General features: G+C 45.1%; 1 protein-coding gene and 1 pseudogene across 1 annotated transcript in view; both read right to left on the minus strand.

Moving 5' to 3' along the window:
- VWA3A (von Willebrand factor A domain containing 3A) overlaps positions 1–20,207 on the minus strand; it is a 62,379-nt gene that overhangs the window by 41,526 nt on the left and 646 nt on the right. Inside the window, exons 2-8 of the mRNA XM_077760516.1 lie at positions 16,536–16,623; positions 16,093–16,216; positions 11,344–11,468; positions 11,171–11,248; positions 8,221–8,275; positions 2,377–2,475; positions 808–914 (exon numbers count right to left, since the gene is read on the minus strand). Of these exons, the coding sequence (XP_077616642.1) occupies positions 808–914; positions 2,377–2,475; positions 8,221–8,275; positions 11,171–11,248; positions 11,344–11,468; positions 16,093–16,216; positions 16,536–16,597 (650 nt within the window). The 5' untranslated portion in view covers positions 16,598–16,623. The remainder of the gene's footprint in view (positions 1–807; positions 915–2,376; positions 2,476–8,220; positions 8,276–11,170; positions 11,249–11,343; positions 11,469–16,092; positions 16,217–16,535; positions 16,624–20,207) is intronic.
- Positions 9,277–9,443, minus strand: LOC144228667 (U2 spliceosomal RNA; annotated as a pseudogene).

The raw sequence follows: 20,207 nt of genomic DNA on the forward strand, positions 1-20,207 counted from the left end.
CTCTTCCTCTTTTTCTGCCCCTTCCTCGCTCACATGTACTCACAGTTTCTCTCTCTCAAATATAAATTTTAAAAATAATATTAAATAAATAATAACATTAAAAAATAATAAGGTAGATCTGTGTGTACTGAGAGAGAATGCTGTTCAAGATTAAGTGAAAAGTCAAAGTGCAGGACAGTGTAATGCACTCCTGTTTATTAATAAGCACACTGATGCACATATGCGGCCAACTGTGGACGTAGGTAGAAGAAACAGTTATTGGGACTTGACAGAAATTCTGCTATTATTTATCCTTTTATGCTGTTTGAATTTTTTAATGTTTATTTTTGAGAGAGAGAGAGGGGGTGGCACAGAGAGGGAGGGAGATACAGAATCTGAAGGAGGCTCCAGGCTCTGAGCTGTCAATGCAGAGCCCAGTGCAGGACTTGAACCCATAAACTGTGAGATCATGACCCGAGCCGAAGTCGATGCTTAACTGACTAAGCCACGCAGACAAACTCCACACTGTCTGAATTTTTAAAAAATGAACATGTATTATTTTAAAAATAACAAAATGATCTTTGCTAGTTGGCTGGAGAAAATAGCACCTTGTGATTGTCTTGTCTTTTCATTTTGTGGATTGCTCACGACGCTGGCCGCTTTTCCAAAGATTACCGGTCCCTGGGCTTCTGCTCTGTGAATTGACTCTTCGTACTCACTGACTTGTTGGGGTCTTGGGTTTGCAATGTGCTCATTCACAAAAGACACTACCGCAGAGGGAGGAAAATGAACAGCAAACAATCTGGCCAAGGCAGGGTAGTTACTCACGTGGAGGGGCTGACTTCCACGGGGTCTGGCCAGAGGGCGCTGGTGGTGGTGCCGAAGGACAGGACATACAGCTTCTCCTTGTGGCTCAGCTGCTCATCAATGAGGCTCTGACAGACAGAGGGATATCACTGACTCCCGGAGCTGTGGGCCACATGGAGCCTGGCTTCACTCCCCATGCCGGGGCTGCCCACTGTTGGCTGGGGTGTGAGCTGTGCTGGGACAGGGCCACTTAGTGGCCCCAAGCTGGCATTTGCTTCCTGCCCACTGAGTTGCAGGGACATGTGGAATGAGTGGCCCTGGTGACCCATCCCAGCCTGTCTGCATGGTGGAGGCAGGGCACTGGCCTCAGCCCGTAGATCAGCACACCGCCCTGGGAGGCTGTGTCCTGACTCACTCCCAGTGACTGCAGACTAATGTCTTCTGGAGCATCTCATCAGGGTGGCCACACTCTCGGGTCATGCAGTATGGGGGGAGGGGGCATGAGCATCTTGGTTATTGATCTCAGCACGAGCTATGGTTGGACCCTACACTGTGGCACCCAGAAAGGGGAGACAGAGGTCAGGGGCAGTGGTTTCTCGCCAAAACACGGTGACTATGCAATGGGCACAATGCCAGCCTGTTTGATGCTCTCAAGCTATAGCCGATGAATCCCCAGCAGTAAGATAGCTCCCCCTCTTCTTCCTGGCTACCCAGAATTTCATCCGTATGTCACCAACATGACCCTTGCCCCGGCTAATATTCCACCAGCTCGCCTGGGGGATCTTTAGAAACTCAGCCCTGGGGATGTGTCATGAAGGCATCTGCACTGTTTCCTGACATCCACTGAGCCCAGGAACAAGGGATAATTCTGGACAATGAGTCCATATTGAACCCTAATAAAAGTCCTTGAACTGACTACTGCTTCCAAAGTTCTAGAGGTTCCCATAAGAAAATAGCCTCTCGACATTAGTTCACAGAGGCTACAGAGGTTTTTTTCCATGCCAGACTTTGTACCAAGCACTTAACTCGAGTGAACTCCTTTCATCCTACGGCAACCCCATCAGGTGGCCACTATTATCTTCCACATTTTACAGATGAGGTAACCTAGGTACAGGGAGATTAGGTAGCAGGGTCACAGCCTCCAAGTGTCAGAGGTGGCTGGAACTTGAGCCCAAGTCATCTAACTCTAGAGTTCTTAGCTTCTTTGTTATGGACGATGCCAAAGCAAACAGCTCTTGGGTGCAGAAAAGGCCAGGAGACTGAGGCTATGTTATGCTGGGGTCAGTCCAGTTGATTAGTCTTCCCGCCCTCTTTCCAGGGAACAGGGAGCTCTTCTGGCAAATTCTCACTAGAGGGGACTGCTGTGGTAAGAACATGAGAAGCTCATACTGGAGCTGAAAAGGACTCCATGGTTGGGTTTCGCAGAACATATAACCATATAACGGTAGTTAGGTGCTAATTAAGTGTGAACTGTTCTTTGCAAAACATCCCATTTTGCAGTTGCTATAAAGGAAGCCAAGGAGCAAGTTCACAACAGGGAAGGGGTTAAGGGAATGTTGCCAGGTACTTCTCTGTGCCAGAGAGACTTACCAGGAGGTCGTTTTGGAATGCCTCTTTCTGAGGACCACTGCCAATGGCAGACACATCAATGATGATGCCGACTCTGGCTCCTTTGATGAGGCCAAATGCCTAAAACCAAAGAGGGCGTGTGGAAATAGCCAGCACAACTCTGCTTCTCTGAAGCCTCTCACTGGGCATCTCTGCATGATGCAGACGTTGGAACACACCCCCGACCACAAAAAGCAGCAGAAGGCAGGCCCATTTTAAAGAGGAAAAAGCAAGACTTGACATCTTGATCTGGGCAGTATGTGCTCCTATCTCCTGGCAGCCTACTCTTTACAAGTGTTTTTTCCTTCGCATCTACTCTTATAAAGTAACGCATGTCCATTAAAGACAATTTGGAGACCAGAGAAAAGCGTCCTTTGTAAGATATAAAATCGGATATCTAATTCCATCAGCTGATTTTATTCCATTTCTCTAGCTCCTTATTTATTTTTCGCCCACTCTTCCAATCAAAGGCAGATGTGTCAAGCTCGCCGGCTGCCATGGTATTTCTGTGAGTTTCTAATTCTGTTTCTAACGGCTCTCGCATTCAATATGCCAATGCGGTCTGACTCGGCCTCGGACTTCGTCCTGGTACAGCTGCATCATGAACTGGGATTTTCATTCATATGAAACCGCTAGTTCTCTGGGGGCCGTGGGTTCCATTTGATGCTTTTGGCCTGAAATCTCACTTTTCTGCGTGCCCAATTTTCCTGTTTGACTAACTTCTGCTCTCAGAGAGGCGTATTTTATATCTCTCACACCCCAACATTTCCTTTCTACACTCCCTCAGAAAGTGATTTTTGTCTCCGATTTCACTGAGACAAGAGAAATGAACCAGAGTTTGGTTTTGTTTGTTTAAGTTATTTTTTATTTTATTCCTTTTTTAAGTAATCCCCACACCCAATGTGGGGCTTAAACTCGTGACCCTGAGATCAGGCATCACATGCTTCACTGACTGAGCCAGCCAGGGGCCCCTGTTCTGTTTCGTAATGTTTTATTTATTTCTGAGAGAGAGAGCGAGAGAGAAAGAGCATGATCAGGGGAGGGTCAGAGAGAGAGGGAGACACGGAATCAGAAACAGGCTCCAGGCTCTGAGCTGTCGGCACAGAGCCCAACGTGGGGCTCGAACCCACGAACCGTGAGATCATGACCTGAGCCAAAGTCGGACGCTAAACCGACTGAGCCACCCAGGTGCCCCAGCCCTGTTTTGTTTTTTAATCTTTCCATGCTTGCCTGCCCCTCTTTGCCCCCACACTTCAGCTTTCCCCTTGTTACAATGTATCTATGGCAACTACCAAAGCTCCCAAGGCCAACCCTGTGGCTCCCATTACTGGCTCATCTTTTGTCAAATCGGGACTTTGCTACTGTCACTATCCCTTCTCCTGGACCCCCAGTTCCTCCTTGTCTGTTGTACCATTTCCATCACCATACAAATACGCTGTACTATTGCCCATTGGAAAAAGGAAATAAACCTTTCAGGACCCCACCTCTCCCTTCTGCTTACCCCCCACCCCCGCATTTCTCTGCTTCCTGTTTTAGAGTTGCTTCTTTACCCCCCATTTCTCTGCGACCCCCTCATATTAGGCTGTCACCTCCTTGCTCCCCTGAACCACACGTGACAAGGTGATCAATGAGCTCACTCTTGCCAGACCCAATGGTCAAATGTAAGTTCTCCGCTTTATCCAGTTCTGAGTGCCATAGGACACCATTTGGCTGTGTCAAGAATGTGACAAGTTGAAGTACTTAATAAATACACTTGTCTTCTAGGCCGTCACATTTTCCTATTTTTTCTTCCACTTGCTGGCCAGTTCTTCTTACCCTCCCCCCTCTCCTCCCAAAGTCTAAATAGGGGACTGTCCTGAGAACTTGCTAGATGTAAAATCTCAAGTCCCACCCTATACTTGCCTAATTAGAGTCTGCATTTTAACAAAATCTGCCCTCCTCCACTACCAAAAGAGACTTGGCTTCCATAAAAGTTTGAGAAGCACAGGGTTAGGGATCCATCCTCCTTTCTCTTCCTTATCTACACCAGGGTTTGTCAAACCCCGAACTTTTGACATTTTTAAAAAATGTTCATCTGATGGGGTGCCTGGGTGGCTCAGTCGGTTAAGCGTCCAACTTCAGCTCAGGTCAGATCTCACGGTTCGTGGGTTCAAGCCCTGCATCAGGCTCTATGCTGACAGCTCAGCGCCTGGAGCCTGTTTTGGATTCTGTGTCTCCCTCTCTCTCTGTCCCTCCCCCACTCATACTCTGTCTCAAAAATAAATAAACTATAAAAAATTTTTTTTAAATGTTCATTTGATAAAGATCAAAGGGGGAAGGGGCAGAGAGAGAGAGGGAGACAGAGAATCCCAATCAGCTCCAGGCTGTCAGCACAAAGCCCGACATGGGGCTTGAATCCTGAACTGTGAGATCATGACCTTAGCCAAAATCAAGAGTTAGATGCTTAACCGAATGAGCCATGCAGGCGCCTCCTAAACTAGTGACAGTTTGAGCTGGACAGCCCCTGTTGTGGGGAGCAGACCATACATTGTAGAATGTTCAGCAGCTTCTCTGGCAAGCCGCACTCTCAGCCTGGACAACGAACCATTTCTCCAGACCACACCAAACGTCCCCTGGGGTGGACTGGGGGGGGACAAAATCACCCCCCCCCATTAAGAACCGATGTTTTGCACTCATCCCCTATGTGATCTCCCGTGTCTCAGGGATGTGAATACCATTTGTACACTGATGATAATCCAGGAGGCAGGGCTCTCCTGCAGCTCCAAACATGTGCATTCAACTGCCCGCTTGTGTCTCTGCCCAACTGTCCCGCAAGCCTCTCAGACTCCATGCGCTGAAACCAAGACCTCTTGATTTTCCTCCTCACACCTGGTCCTCTCGTGAACAGCCTGGAACACACCCCCAGCCACTCTGACCCCAAGCCCAGGCAGTCCATCAGCCTTGCCAGGTCTACCTCCAAGCTAAGCCCTGAGTCCACAATTTCTCATTCAATCCACCTGAGTCCTTGAGCCTAAGACACCATCATTCTGACCTGGTCTTTGTTCTCTGATCAATTTATGAAGCAGCAACAATGACTTTTTTGAAACTTGTCAGATCATGTCACTTCCCTGCTTAAAACCCTCACCTATGGAATAAGATCTGAACCCTGCAAGGACATTCCTGATTTGAGCCTCATCTCCTCCCCTTCTCCACGTTGTTCACTCTGTGCTTGCTGTACTGGCCTGCTTGCTGCTTCTAGAACATGCTAAGCCTGTTCTTGTCTTAGAGCCTGGGCATTTGCTGTTTCCACTGCCTGGAACATTCTCCCCTAGATGTCTACATGGGAATGGCCTCATTTCCTTCAGGTCAGTTGTCTGTTCAAATGCCTCCTCCTTGACCATTGTATTTAAATAGCCCTCCTTTGGAATCCCTGGGTGGCTCAGTTGGTTAAATGTCTGAGTTCAGCTCAGGTCATGATCTCACAGCTCTTGAGTTCAAGCCCCGTGTTGGGCTCTACAATGGTAAGGAGAAGTCAGCTTCAGATTCTCTGTCTCCCTCTCTCTGTCCCTCTCCCCTTTCCCCTATATCAAAAATAAACAAACATTTAAAAGAAGCACAGCCCTCCTTCATTCCTACTCTCGACTCCCTTACTTTGCTTTACTTCTCTTTAAGCACTGTCATTAACTTGATCTTGCATGTGATTTGCTAAATTATTCATTGTCCTCTCGCACTGGACTATAATCTCCGTGAAGGAGGGATCTTCATATCGGTCATGTTTCTAACCCTTAATCCTGGACCAGTGCCCAATACAAAGTAATCCTCCAATCAGTATTTGCTGAACTCATGACCCAGATGAGGTCTGAGGCCTCCAACACACTACCAATCCTCAGGGGCCAAAAGGAGCTCAAATCTAGAGCCAGTTCTATTCCTTTTAAAATTTAAGGAAACTGCCTTTAGAGCTTTTATCATTGAAAACGTTCATTCTCTTACACTTATAGCCATTAGAATTCTAGATGTTTTCCTGTGGAAATAACTGGATAAGTACTTAAGACGGAATTGGAGCCTGGTGATGCTAGGTATTCCCATTTTTCAAGAGAGGGCTAAAAAACAGACATAAACATGAAACAACAGAATTTTCAATCTTGGCAACTAACTTAAGAAACATTTTAAACTGTGTGGGCCAAGAAAAGCATGGCTGTGGGCCAGATTTGTCAGCATGCCACTTATTTTAAGCCATAATACCCTCCATAAATATGGAAACAGACACCTAGAGAAGACAGACACTTGCCCATGGCCTTGCTGACAGTAGTCAGGAAGTGGGCCCAGTGCTGGCCTATCCAGCACCCCGGGCTGCCTCAGCACCCAGAGAACCCACGAATTGGTTTAGGGGTGATTGCTTCCCTGGGATCCAATCTGGGCTTATTTCATGGTTCCTCTGTTGCTCCATCAGAAAAGGGTACAGCAGGGCCACCTGGGAGGGTCAGTGGGTTGAGTGTCCAACTTCAGCTCAGGTCATGATCTCACAGTTCGTGAGTTCGAGCCTGATGCTCACTGCTGTCAGCACGGATTCTACTTCAGATCCTCTGTCTCCCCACCTCTCTCTGCCCCTCCTACTCACACTCTCCCTCTCAAAAATGAATAAACATTAAAAAAGAAAGAAAAAGGTACAGGAAAAAAGGGTCTGGCAATCCCTGCCTCCTTTGTCAAAAGGGCTAGGATAGGTGAAATGGGGGTGAGGAGGTGTGCAGAGCATTCCCTGAATGGATGTTTTTGGAGTATGTGAAGGTTTCATCCCTCAGGGTTTTCTCTGCCTGTGTTATCAAGTGCAACCAGATGGGGCATGCCAAAGCTGGATTCATGCATCCACTGACCAGTCTAAGTGGGTGAAGAAGGCTCTGGATCTGAAATGTAGATGACACCAGGGAATCGGCTGTGACAAGCAGCCTCAGCACTATGTTGTCACCTACTGGTCTTGTGTAGGGGTGGGGGTTGGGAGCAGGGAGCACGAATTTCAGCATCTGCCTGTCCCAGGGTTAAAGCAAGAATTGAGGATTACCTAAAATGAAGCAAATGGTGAGCCAGTAATGTATCAGCGGGAGGAAAACAGGTGGACACAAATAAGAAAGCAAAACAAAGGTTAATTTGCCCATGATCACTTTTCAACCCTTTGGGTCTGAGGAAAGCATTTATTCAAACTTCCCAGAGAAGTTATGTCCAGATGATCAGCCTTAGTCATGACTTTAACTGTGGGTCTGAAGTTAAATGGCTTAGGGGAACATCTGTTGTTTTCACCTGTCCAGGATCCATTTCCTCTTCTGGTAACAGCACTCTGGCTTTCCATGTGCTACCACCTGTCCCCCTTTCTCAGTCTATGAGGTTTGGGGGTACATACCCAATCTCCCTGCATGTCCCCCACCTTCTAGTTCCAGGTCTAGCCAGTTAGCTTATCTCACCCCTTGGCTACGGTGATGATCTAAATTGGCCCAGAGAGAGTCAATCCTAGGACTTGGGAGGGTACACTGGGAAAGGAAGGTAAGGACTTCTTCAAAATGTCACTTCAGCAGGTGTCATGTAAGCCTAGAGCTGCTGGTGACCACTTTCCCGAGTTGGGGAGAGCCTTCCTAAGAATAAAACCCGAGGAAAGCAGAGCCCACTGACAAAGGGATGACATCATCTGAGCCCATGGATACAGCTGTGTTTGGGCTATTCACTTATGTAGGTTGAGAAATTCCTTTTTTTAGTTTAAGCCAGTTTAAGTTGGAGGTCTATCATTTGCAGCTGAAAGGATTGTAACAAATACAGATGGAAGGAGGAAACGGGGTGGAGAATGAAATCCGAGTCTCTTACCTTCCTGCTGCTTTCTGCGAGCCACTGGATTCTCTGTTGATAGAGTTCAATAGCTCTGCCAAAACACCAGAAAGCCTCATCACCCAAGGTCAGCTTCATCAGCGAGCAACAGCCACTTACATGCGTGGGAAGAAAGTGTGGATAGGATTTTTGGGTAATGTCTTGCTCTTCTCAAACCTGTGTCTCCTCAGGTGAGACTTCCTAGTCACCGGGAGATGATCATAAATGCCCAACAGTGGCAGTTCAGCAGTGTGTTCTCCGTGGACTGATTAACGGAAAAAGACTTAGTTTCCAAAAGGGAGCTGGGGGATCTTCTTGAACTTGCCTTATTGTAAACCATTCCAATGGCTGGGTGGAGACAGCATGTAACAGGTTCTCCATTTAAGGACTCATCACTTGAATTTAACTGAATTGCCCTCATTGAGAGCAGGTGGGATTTGGGAGCCTCCTGAAGGGCAAGCAAGACCTTTGATGTGAAATCATGGGGGACTGGGTGGTGCGGACAGTTTTAAGGTACAAATAGAGCTTAGAGTATGAGCTTCATAATGAGACATGCTGGTCCTTGAGATCCAGTTTTGCCATTTACTAGCTGTGTGACCTTCAACAGGTGTGGTAACCTCTCTGAACCTAAGCTTCATCATCTCCAACATGAAGATAATTCCAGGGCTCTACCCAAGTCAACTTGCCAATAGTCAATTTGCTGAAAATCAAATTGATTCCCTGAAAGTCAATTTGAATTTACTGAAGAGGCTTGAACATTCCTTAACATGCCTGATTCAAAAATAAAATCAGCCAAGGGGAGCCTCAGTGACTCAGCCGGTGAAGCCTCCAACTTCAACTCAAGTCCTGATCTCAATGATCTCACAGTTTGAGGATTTGGACTCAGTGCTGCTGCTTGGAGCCTGTTTCGGATTCCCTGTCTCCCTCTCTCTGCCCCTCTCCCACTCGTGCTCTCTCCCTCACAAATAAAGAAATAAACATTTAAAAAGTCTGCCAAAATATTGCAGAATTCTTTAAGAACCTGTTTAAACCTTCATACCCAATATAAATTGTTACAAAAGTTAGTTAAAATGTTTTGATAAATCTGGCAAATTGGTCAGTTATCAACTGAATTTTAGATAACTGGCTTGAGAGTGACACTGTATTTCCAGGTGTTGAGAGGTTTAAACTGATAAGAACAGATACTATACTCGATCTTAGCCAAAAGGCAAAAGAGAAGCGGAGAGGTTTAAATAAGATAATGCACATAGGCCTTGGCAGAATTCCTGACATGTTAATAAATGATGGGTATTAATTATTATTATAGCCTTTTAAGAAACTTTACACAAATAGTAATCATGGATCACAGATTGCTACAGCAGGGATGGAATATATACATATGCTATGAAAATCTGGTTTTGACATGCAATTTGCAAAAGTATAAGCTCAATCAGTCTGTCGTTGAAAGTAGTCACTCTTAACTATTTCACATCAAATGAAGGTGTGAGGTTTTATGTGCTCAACCAAAGGGCCCATGGATTTTATTTTTAATTGTTTATTTTGAGAGAGGGAGAGAGAGAGCATGCACGCTGAATTTCTTTGATTACTAGAAAGAGTGAACATTAAGATATATATACTTTTAGGGGTGCCTGGGTGGCTCAGTTGGTTAAGTGTCTTGACTTTGGTTCAGGTCATGATCTCACAGGTCATGATCTCACAGCTCATGAGTTCGAGCCCCACATCAGGCTCTGTGCTGACAGCTGAGCACCTGGAGCCTGCTTGGGATTCTGTGTCTCCCTCTCTCTCTCTCTGCCCCTCCCCTGCTTGTGTGCTCACTCTGTCTCTCTCAAAAATAAACATTAAAAAAAAGTAAAAAATAAAATAAAAAATATATGCTTATATATGCTTTTAGTGTTCTGTATTCCATGTTCTGAATTGTTTATTCATTTTCTTTGTCCATTTTTCAATTTTTATGTTTGGTTTCATGTTGCTTTGTAAGGCCTCATTATATAGAATATTACCCTTTCTTTTTTTGTTTTTAATTTTTTTTAATGTTTATTTATTTCTAGGAGAGAGAGAGAGAGACAGCGTGAGCAGGGGAGGGTCAGAGAGAGAGGGAGTCACAGACTGAAACAGGCTCCAGGCTCTGAGCTGGCAGTCAGCACAGAGCCCGACGCGGGGCTCGAACCCACAAACCGTGAGATCATGACCTAAGCAAAAGTCGGACGCTTAACCGACTAAGCCACCCAGGCGCCCCAGAATATTACCCTTTCATGTGTATTGTACAAAGGCTATTGTTTACCCTTAAAATACAATCATAGTCTTTTTATTAATAGAGTCTGACTTTGCAAATATAGAAAGGTCTTCTCTTTATTTCTAAGACCACACAGTCAACTCGCATATTTTCTTTTCTTTTTTTTTTTTTTTTAACTTCAGAGATGTCAATTTTTATATTCATTTACCATGTTACTTTGGTGCATCAATTCATTTCTTCTTTTCTAAATGGTAAGCTTACTATCCAAAACAGTTTACTAAATAATCCATTCTTTCCATTGATATCTATCTATCTATCTATCTATCTATCTATCTATCTATCTATAGAGAATGTAAGCATGGGAGGGACAGAAAGAGGGAGAGAGAATTCCAAGCAGGCTCCACACCCAGCACAGACCCTGATGTGGGCTCCATCTCATGAACTCTGAGATCATGACCTGCACTGGTGTCAAGAGTTGGATGCCCAACCAACTGAGCCACCCAGGTGCCCAAATGGCTCATGGGTTTTAAAGGGCTGAGAAAAATTGGTATGGTTCAATCTCTTCATTTGAGGAAAAAGGGAATCAGGGCTGGAAGTGGGAAAGAGCAGTCTGAGAACCCAGAGATTGTTGTCTGAACAAAGTTACTTTCAGGCTGCTGAAATGAGGAAATTCTGGAGCTCTGGGGTTTTTGAGAAGAGACTGAAAAACATACTTACCCAGAAAGCTTTGATTCAAATTGGTGGATGATCTGGGTGGAGAAGTGTACTTTCCTCATGACACTGCTGCCCTCCTCCCTGAAGAAGCAAAGTCTTATGAAGGGGTGTCTCCAGTCTGGGGGTGGGGCGTGTCATTGAAGGCTTGGGGGTGAAGGGAGTGAAGTCAGACTTACAGCACTGTGGTGCCCTGGTTAATCAGGTCAGCCAAGGTGAGCCTCTCAAACTGTAAACTGTGCGTGGAAAGCCAGTCTTCCGGGTCCTCCCAAGCTGAAGGTTGGGTCTTATCTCCCTGCAGCCTCTGTGAGACAGAGCCAGAATCAAACAGAAAACTGAGGAGAGAGAGGGCAAGGCTGAGGATGCCCTAGGTTCCCTCCACACAGATGTCCAAGAGTTGCCAACTGTGAATGTAGTCTGTTCAAGAACTCACCTTGCTGAGGAAACTGAGGAATGAGGAGGCCTGTGTCCTGAGCCAGTTGCTCTGAAATCCCCATTCTCATCTGTCACCTCATCCCCAGAATGTGGCTAGACAATTCAAGTGTCACTCACCACATCCTGCCTCATGAGAGACTGAATATACAGACTAACAACGGCCAGACCATATACAACAATACAACTCCAACCCATGACCTCTGTAGCCGCCAGTGCACGAAGCCAAACCACAACTGTAGCCACTGGTTCAGAAGGGTCAGGACTAGTCTAAGATTGCTGGCTTTCCTATTTTTTATCCCACATCCAGCTCAGAAAAGGCCAAATACGCCCTCAAAACCAATCCTATGAGATGCCCGCCTCCAACTTCCTTATGCCAACCCCTTCCTTCAGGGCACACACGAAGTTTTCCCCTTTATTACTATAAAGCTTTCCCACTCCCCTGCCTTTGAGTCTCTGCCAAACACAAGAGACGGTGGCTGACTCCCTCACTAGGGCAAGCTCTGAATAAATTGCCTGTTCTCACTCGGGTGGTCTTTGTTTATTTCTACACTTGGATTTTCTGTATTTTTCCAAGTGTATGAGTTTTGTCTTCCATCAGTCTGAAGGGTCCTCAACAAACATTTGTTGGCTGATGGAGGGGAATGGGCTTATCCTGTCTAGTCCAGAGGAAACAGGAGCAGCAGGTAAAAGTTTTACATATAGAATTTCATTATAGGAGTCTGGCCATGAAAAGGACTATACCCCTTGTTTATACCTAATGACACAGTTACATAGTCCCAAGCTCAGGATTTGGGTGGTGGCCTTGGTGATGGAGCTGAAGTTGTCCATGGCAAGCATTCAACATTGGTGATGCTTTCTGGGAACCACACGGTGGAGAAAACTAATCAGAGGCTTTGAGCCCACCTGGCCTTGATCAGCCTCTCCTGGAGGCATTTCTTTCTCTCCCCGGTGGGTGTTCCAGAGCTCTTCTACACACTAGGCACGGTCACTTGTGGTAGGGCTACAGTGTGAACAAGACAGAAATGTTCTTGCCTTCCTGGAGCTTACGTTCCAGAGTGGGCAAGTGGACAGCAGAGAAAAAATGAAATCAATGTATAAAATTTCAGAAAGGAACAGTTATAGTAAGAAAATGGACAGGGTGCCTGGGTGGCTCAGTCAGTTGAGTGTCTGACTTTGGCTCAGGTCTTGCTCTCAGTTTCTGAGTTTGAGCCCCACGTCGGGCTCTGTGCTGACAGCTCAGAGCCTGGAGCCTGCTGCGGATTCTCTCTCTCTCTCTCTCTCTCTCTCAATGCCTCTCCCCAGCTTGTGCTCTGTCTCTCTCTCTCTCTCAAAAATAAATTTTTAAAAAAAGAAAGAAAAGAAAATAGAGCAGGGAATGTGATAGACAGTGAATAGGGTGGGGATGGAGAGGTCACTTCAGCTGGGGCAGGGATCAGAGGAGGCTTCTGTGAGTCAAGACCTGGAGGTCAAGAAGGAGCCAGCCCTGTGCATAGCTAGGGAACACACATTCTGGGGAGAGGCATGGAGCAGAAAAGGAGTCAGAGCATTTGAGGGGCAGAAAGGTGGCTGCTGCTTTTTGTAAGGTGACATGAGTAGGGGCTGGGTAGGCGTGCAAGGCCTGGTTCAGACAGGGCTTCCAGCGCGATCACTGCAGTTTGTGTGATATAGCTAGGATGTAAACACTGCCAGAGTTGGCCATGACTCACTCAGGGTGTGGAATGGCACCATACCGGAGGCCAGCTCAGTCCCACTATGACAGAGACTGCCCTGCAACACCTGATGCCTGGGGAGTAGGCTACACGCTGTTTATCCCATCGAGACTCCCATCTACATTCAAAAAAATGGCTGCGCCCATCTCCCGGGCACCTGCTTGAACCCTAAGTAGGTGCTTCTTGGGCTTGTATTTGTCAGGGCTTTCATTGTAGTGGGTGAGGTGGAGCACAGGGGGTTGAAAATTCTGTGGGTAGCTGACTGAGTTCCACTAGACAGGGTTAGAGGACACAGGAAGAGGAAAGTCTAAAGAAGAGCAGGAGAGAAGAAAGTGCAGTATGTGGGGTTCTCTATCTACTTGCTTTGTGATGCTGGCCCAGTGGGTGAGGCTCTTTTTTCACCTGTAAAACAGGCATGTGAAGCTATGATAGCACTCAGCCGGGCATGTCACTGCGTTAACATCTCAACAACTGGGCGCCTGGGTGGGTCAGTCTGTTTGACGTTCGACTCTTGGTTTTGACTCAGGTCATGGATCTCACAATTGTGCTTTGGGCTCAGCATGGACCCTGCTTGGGATTCTCTCCCCCTCTCTCTGCCCCTCACCCACTTGTGCCCCTCCCCGCTCTCTCTCTCTCAAAATAAATACATAAAAACTTAAACAACAACAAAACCAAACCAGATCTGAACAATGATCCTTATTTCTCCCTTCAATGAAAATGAAATGTTATTATATTCCAGCTAGATAGCATTGGACGCCCTCAGTTGTATGCCTGAAGTCTGCTCACTGCCCTGTTTCTAAAGGAAATTAGCAAAAAAAAAAAAAAAGAAAAGAAAAGAAATTAACAAGTGTTAAAGAAGTGTGAACACTAAGAGCAAACACTTGAATAGCACTTATTATGTGTCAAGCAGTATCCATATATTAACTCATTTATTTCTACAAAGTTGTTACTATCATTACCCCATTTTACTGACAAGAAAACTGAGGCACATGGGGCATCTGGATGGCTCAGTTAGTTGACTGTCCAACTTCGACTCAATTCGTAGTCTCATGGTTCATAGGTTTAAGCCCTGTGTCAAGCTTGTTGATGACAGCTCAGGGCCTGGAGTCTGCTTTGGATTCTGTGTCTCCCTCTCTGTCTCTGCCCCTCCCCTGCTCATGCTCCGTCTCTCTCTCAAAAATAAACATTAAAAGTTTTTTTAATTAAAAAGAAAGAAAAATGAGGTATAGAGAATTTAAATAGTTTTCCCAGTCACATAAGCTGGTAAGTGATGCAGCTCGGATTCAAATCCAAGCTCAAGTTAGCTCCGAACTGTGACTATTCTAATGAAGGATTGAGGGAGAACTGATAAAAAGATAAATTTCTCATGTGATTTTATGCTAATTAATGTCCTGCCCTTGAACAGCACCAATTAAAATCATGGTCCCCATCTCACATTTAGGGAAACTCTGCTTTACATTGTATGAACACTAGGTGTCACTCTCTTCATCTTTCAGAACTCAACTCCCTTTCTTCCATTATACTTGAATTTGAAATAATTCATCATGTTATGGGACACGGATTTTGTATGATTAATATTTGAAGATCCACCATTAACACATATATATTATAGATTCTGACTGTAGGGCAGACTGATCATATAATAAGGTATGTGCTTCACACTGAAGCACTTTAATTTGGGGTGATCCTTTTCCTCTTTCCCACTGTTATTCATTTGTGAGGTATAGGAGGTCCCAGCTGTGGCTGATGTAGGAGTGGCCCCTGTACACCTGGGAAGTCACATATTTGATATGAAATTAGATGAAGCAAAAACCCGTATTATCAACATCTGAAGTCATTGAAAGAATCCCCCAGAATCTCAAGACTGTATTAACGTCTCCTCATTTTCTTTTCATTAAAATTGCTTTCCTACTGGTGCTAATGCTTGAGAAAAGTAAAATAGGACCATTTTCCTGATTGTTTAATTACCAGCCTTAAAGCTGTATTGTTTATTGACTGAATGTCGTTTCAAAGGTATCATCTTTAAACTCTTGTATAGATTAGGTAGATGATTATAGGCCAGGCTTGCACCTAACAGCTCCTGATCACACCGGTTTCTATGGTAGAGTAAATTTTGAGTTCTGTACAGTCTAGCCACCATTGTGGGAAAATAGTTGACTGACATGAACTAAAACCTAAAAGTCAGCCTAAAACCACAGTTCTGGTTATTCTAGAAGTTAATTCTCCTGCCATATTGCTCCTGTTTTGATAGCATTTCTTGAAACTGAGTTTTGGATCTAGGTTTTAGAGAATCTTAACAGAAAGACAAATCTTAGAAAGAGGAATTTTAGAATTACATTCCTCAGTCTTCAGGCTTTCATATTATAGACAGTCTTCATTTACTCCTGAAGATTTAATGATATGGTCAAGAAGGCATTATAATTTTGCATAAAAGCATAGAGATTCCTGTCATTTCTAAAGGCAGAGGATGGTTTAATTAGTTAAGTATGTGTTTCTTGCTTTCAGTTCATGTCATGATCTCAGGGTTGTGGGATTGAGCCCTGCATTGGGCTCCATGCTGGATGTGGAGCCTGCTTGGGATTCTTTCTCTCTCCTTTGACCCCTCTCTGCCCCCACTTACACTCTTTCTGTAAAACAAACAAACAAAGGCAGAGGATTAGAGATGAATGCTTAACTGATCTTTTTAACCCCAAGATTCTATGTGAGGAAAGAAAGAACACATTCTGCATTTCCGGACTATGATTTGTAAGCACTATGACTCAGTTAAAGCACTATGGTTTTTACCAGTAAGTCCTGTGTCTGGTTAACATGTGTAACCAGTAGTCCATTGTCTGGATTTTGGCCAAGTCCACAGATATCCTTCTGGTCCAACTGCTTCTTTGGATTTCTGTCATTGGTTCTTCTCATGCTACAAAACACACAGTGAATGATTGGTCAATGTCCCAGCACTAGACATTTGATTCCACATTATAAGGGTCTCCAGAGACATTTTTATTTCTGTACAGTAACTGGGAAGGGATGCTGTAGAGGCCTGATAAAAGGTGGACCCCAGGTTCATAAGACATTTTATTCTATCGTTCTGGTAGCGAGAAAACTGAAGCCATTGGGCATAAGATGATGCCATGATCATTTATCCAGTCTCACTTCAAGACAAGTATACCCCCTTCAACTGCCTTGAACAAAACTTTGTTGCTATTGTTTTCATTTAAAAAATCAAAGATGCTTACCAGTGGTTTTCCAGAAACGTATTATCTTGACCATGGGAGACATGACTAGTATGTGTAGCCATTATAAAAACATCCAATGCTTATTTTCCTAGGGAGAAGAGGAATACCAGGAAAGAGAAAGATAAATGCAGCACAGAGACAACCGCCTTGGGGTATCTATAGTCAACTCAATTCTGTCATTCGTTCATTTAATAAGTTCTTATTGAATACCTCCTAGGTATCAGGCTTTGTGCTAGGTGCTGAGGATATGATGGTGAACAAGGTAACAGAGGCTTCTCAATTTTAGAACTTTTGACATTTTGGACAGGCTCATTCTCGATTGTGAGGCTGTTGGATGCTGCTAAGCCTCGACCCACTAGATGCCAATAGCACTGCTGTCTCCCAAGATGTGACAACCAAAATGTCTCTATGGAGCGCCTGGCTGGCTCGGTCAGAAGACTCTTGATCTCAGGGTCATTAGCTGAAGCTGCATGGGGTGTAGAGATTACTTAAATAAGGGATCTACCTTTGGATAGCTAAGGTGGTCAGTGTAGGTGTCTTGAACTTTGATCTTTGCGAAGGACAGAAAGGAGGTGGCCATGTTCAGAACATGATGAGGGCTGAACTGGGCAGAGAGGGCAATGAGTGACCATAAGGACTTTAAGAATAGGGAGAGGAGAGGAAAATACTGAGATGATATTGAGTTCTTTTCCTTTGAGAACTGCATCTGCACTCAAAGAGGTGACCCTGCAGCCTCCTCCTCCCCGCTGAGTCAGCAGTGGACAGGAACAAGATGGGTCCATCACATCTTCCCTGGGAATTCAGAGTTAAGAGCTAAGGGACCGCCATGTACATTTAGAAGCAGGAAAAGCCTGTCTTCAGATAAAGAGGAGTGAGTGGTCATTCCCTGCCTTGGTTTCCCTAGGGCCGTTCTCTCCTGCCTTCTACCCTCTCTGCCAGATCCTTCCTTGTCTCCCTTCCAGGCTCGCTCTCCTTTACCTGAGCATTTTAAGTTGCTGTTGCTTGAGGCTAAATTATGCACTCTCTTCCCTTCTCTCTCTATCCGCTTTTCCTAGGCGGTCTTACCCTTCCTTGCCCATAGTTTCAACTACCACCTGCATACATCGACTCCTAAATTGTATGTCAAAAATCCAAACCTCCCACTCTGACTGCAAACCCATGTATTCATCAACACTGGATATTTCCCTCTGAAGTACCCCAAACTCAACGTGTTCAAGATGGAATTCATTTATTCCTTACTGACCTATTCTCTTTTCATTGTTCTCCAGTTGAGAGAATAGAGCCACTCTCCATCTCTTCACATGGGTCAGAAACCTAGGAATTACTCCTGACACCTCCTTCCCCACATCCAATCCATCACCTAATCTTGTTAACTTTCCCTCTCCACTTATCTGTCTCCAGTGACATTCTGTGTCCAGATCACTGTCATCTCTGCCACAGGCAACTGCAGTAGACCCTCACTGGCCTCTCTACATCCCCTCAGACTTCCCCCACCCCCCTCAAGTCTGTCCTCACTGCAGTCAGAGTGATCTTTTAAAAACACAAAACCAATGTCATAACCCCTCTTCTCCCTAAGGCTTACCTTCATTTCTAGGATGAAGACTAACGTCCTTGTGATGGCATTTGAGGTCTTGCATAATACGGGTGCTGTTCACCTGTACCTCTCCAGCTTTCTTACTTCACCCCTGCTCCCCACCCCTTGTGTTCCACAACGCCTCCCTTCAGTTCCTGGGATGGTATAGTTTCTTTAACCACAGGGCCTTTTCATGTGCTGTCTTTGCTCTGCAGCATTCCACCCACCACACACCCCTCCCCCAACTCATTCTTGGTGTTTTAGCGTCAGTGTCACTTCCTCTGGGAAGTCTTCACCCTCCCACTGTATTTTGGCTCCTTCGTGTTATGTAAACTTTCACAGAACTGTGCTTTCTTTTGGAATACTTATTTTTATTTTAGAATGATACATTAGTGTGATTTTTAAAAATTATGGTGTCTCTCTCCTATTAGACTGTAAGCTACATGAGAGCAGGGACTGGCTGGTAATAAATATTTGGGGGAGGGGAGGTGAAGGGAGAGGAGGAAGTCAAGAAACTGCCTTGGTTCGTGAACTTCTAAATGCTGATCCCAGGCACCTGTGAGAACTGCCTTCGCTTTCCGCTTTTGGGTTCCATGAAAAACCCTGTTCCTTATCATTTCCAATCTTTCTGCTGAAGCTAGCTCATTTAGGTAGGTTTCTGTTACTTGCAACCAAAAAAAAAAAATATTGGCCGAGACACAGCAAGTGAGAAACTCCAAATGGAGTTGCAGCTTGAAAAATAAGAGTGTGTGTTCTTATGAAATCATTAAATAAAATAGCCTAATGATGGTTCAGCAACTTGCTTTTCTCTCTGGGGTTTTTAACCTTTTATTGAGAAGATGCTTTGTCATCTGGGAAGAGCCAAGATAATGTGGTAATGTTGTTAATGCTAAAAAATGTTTAAAAACAACTGGCTTTCCTTCAGTTACGCCTGGCTGAGAGACCAGTGGCAGAGACTGTTGAAATAGTAATGCTTTGCGAACACTGGACACCCACAGGTTTCCAGTTCCCTCTTTTCAGTGAGTGATTCACAATTTCATGAACTCAGAGGCCTGAGGATGGGAGTCTAGGGTGACCGACCAGTGTGGGCTGATGAAGGAGAGTGTGGTCAGCATAAAACCAAAGAAACAGTGTGGTGTTCTAGAAAGCACTGGAACTTGGGTTTATTCAGTCTGCCGAATGCAATGGGGTTACTGGTAACTGCTTGGCCTACTTCAGCTCAACTGTCAGGTCAAAGGAAGTTGAGAATGTCAAAGAGCTCTGTACATACAGAGTACTATAGAAATGTAGAATAGCATTAGAATACACACTCCTTCTTCAAACACTTCAGCATAAAGTGATCATTCATTCCAGGAAAGTTTTTTAGGGTATCTGCAGGGATGCCAGCAAGAGCTGGTACTGGGGAGGCAGAGATGAAGTGGACACAGGTCTTACCCTCAGGTCTTGACTCAAATGAAACCTAATTAGAGACAGCTCCTTTGATCAGCTCATCTCAAAGAGTACCCTCCTCCACCCTGCCTTGTTGCCTCCAGAGGCCGGTTTATCATCTGAAGTGCTCCATATTTGCTTATCACTGTTTGCCCCCACCCATCAACTCACTAAAAGGAAGATCCTCCAGGGCAGGGGCTTAGTTAAGGTTCATTTTTAGAACCTTTTCACTTAATCAGTGCCTAGAACATAATAGGGGCTCAAAAAAGCATTTGAATAAATGCATTCAGGGCAGGTCCAGAGTTCAGATGAAGGTGGGTCATGTTACCCTGGGGGACTGGGCTCAGGTGGGAAGAGAATATGTAAACTGGCCCTTAGGAGATGGCATCGAGAGCAAAAGGAGAAAGCTCTGGTTACTGGATAAAAGAAAAGCTCCCGCTGGTTCACTCACTCCTGGTTTGCTAATAGCTGGATTATCCTAAACATCCAGGAAGAAACCACACCCAGGGTTTGTATTTTGAATGGCCAAATAACCGAAGTCTTGTCCCCATCCAATGCATTTTACATTCTACTGCCAGAATGATTTTTCCGACATGCAGAGTCGTTCACCTGTTTAGAATCTGCCATGGTGCCTGTGGATAATCAAGCTGAACCTTTGAAAGGTTTACCTT

Source organism: Crocuta crocuta, unplaced genomic scaffold (assembly GCF_008692635.1).
Source record: "Crocuta crocuta isolate KB4526 unplaced genomic scaffold, BGI_CrCroc_1.0 scaffold73, whole genome shotgun sequence".
Taxonomy (NCBI): Eukaryota; Metazoa; Chordata; class Mammalia; order Carnivora; family Hyaenidae; genus Crocuta; species Crocuta crocuta.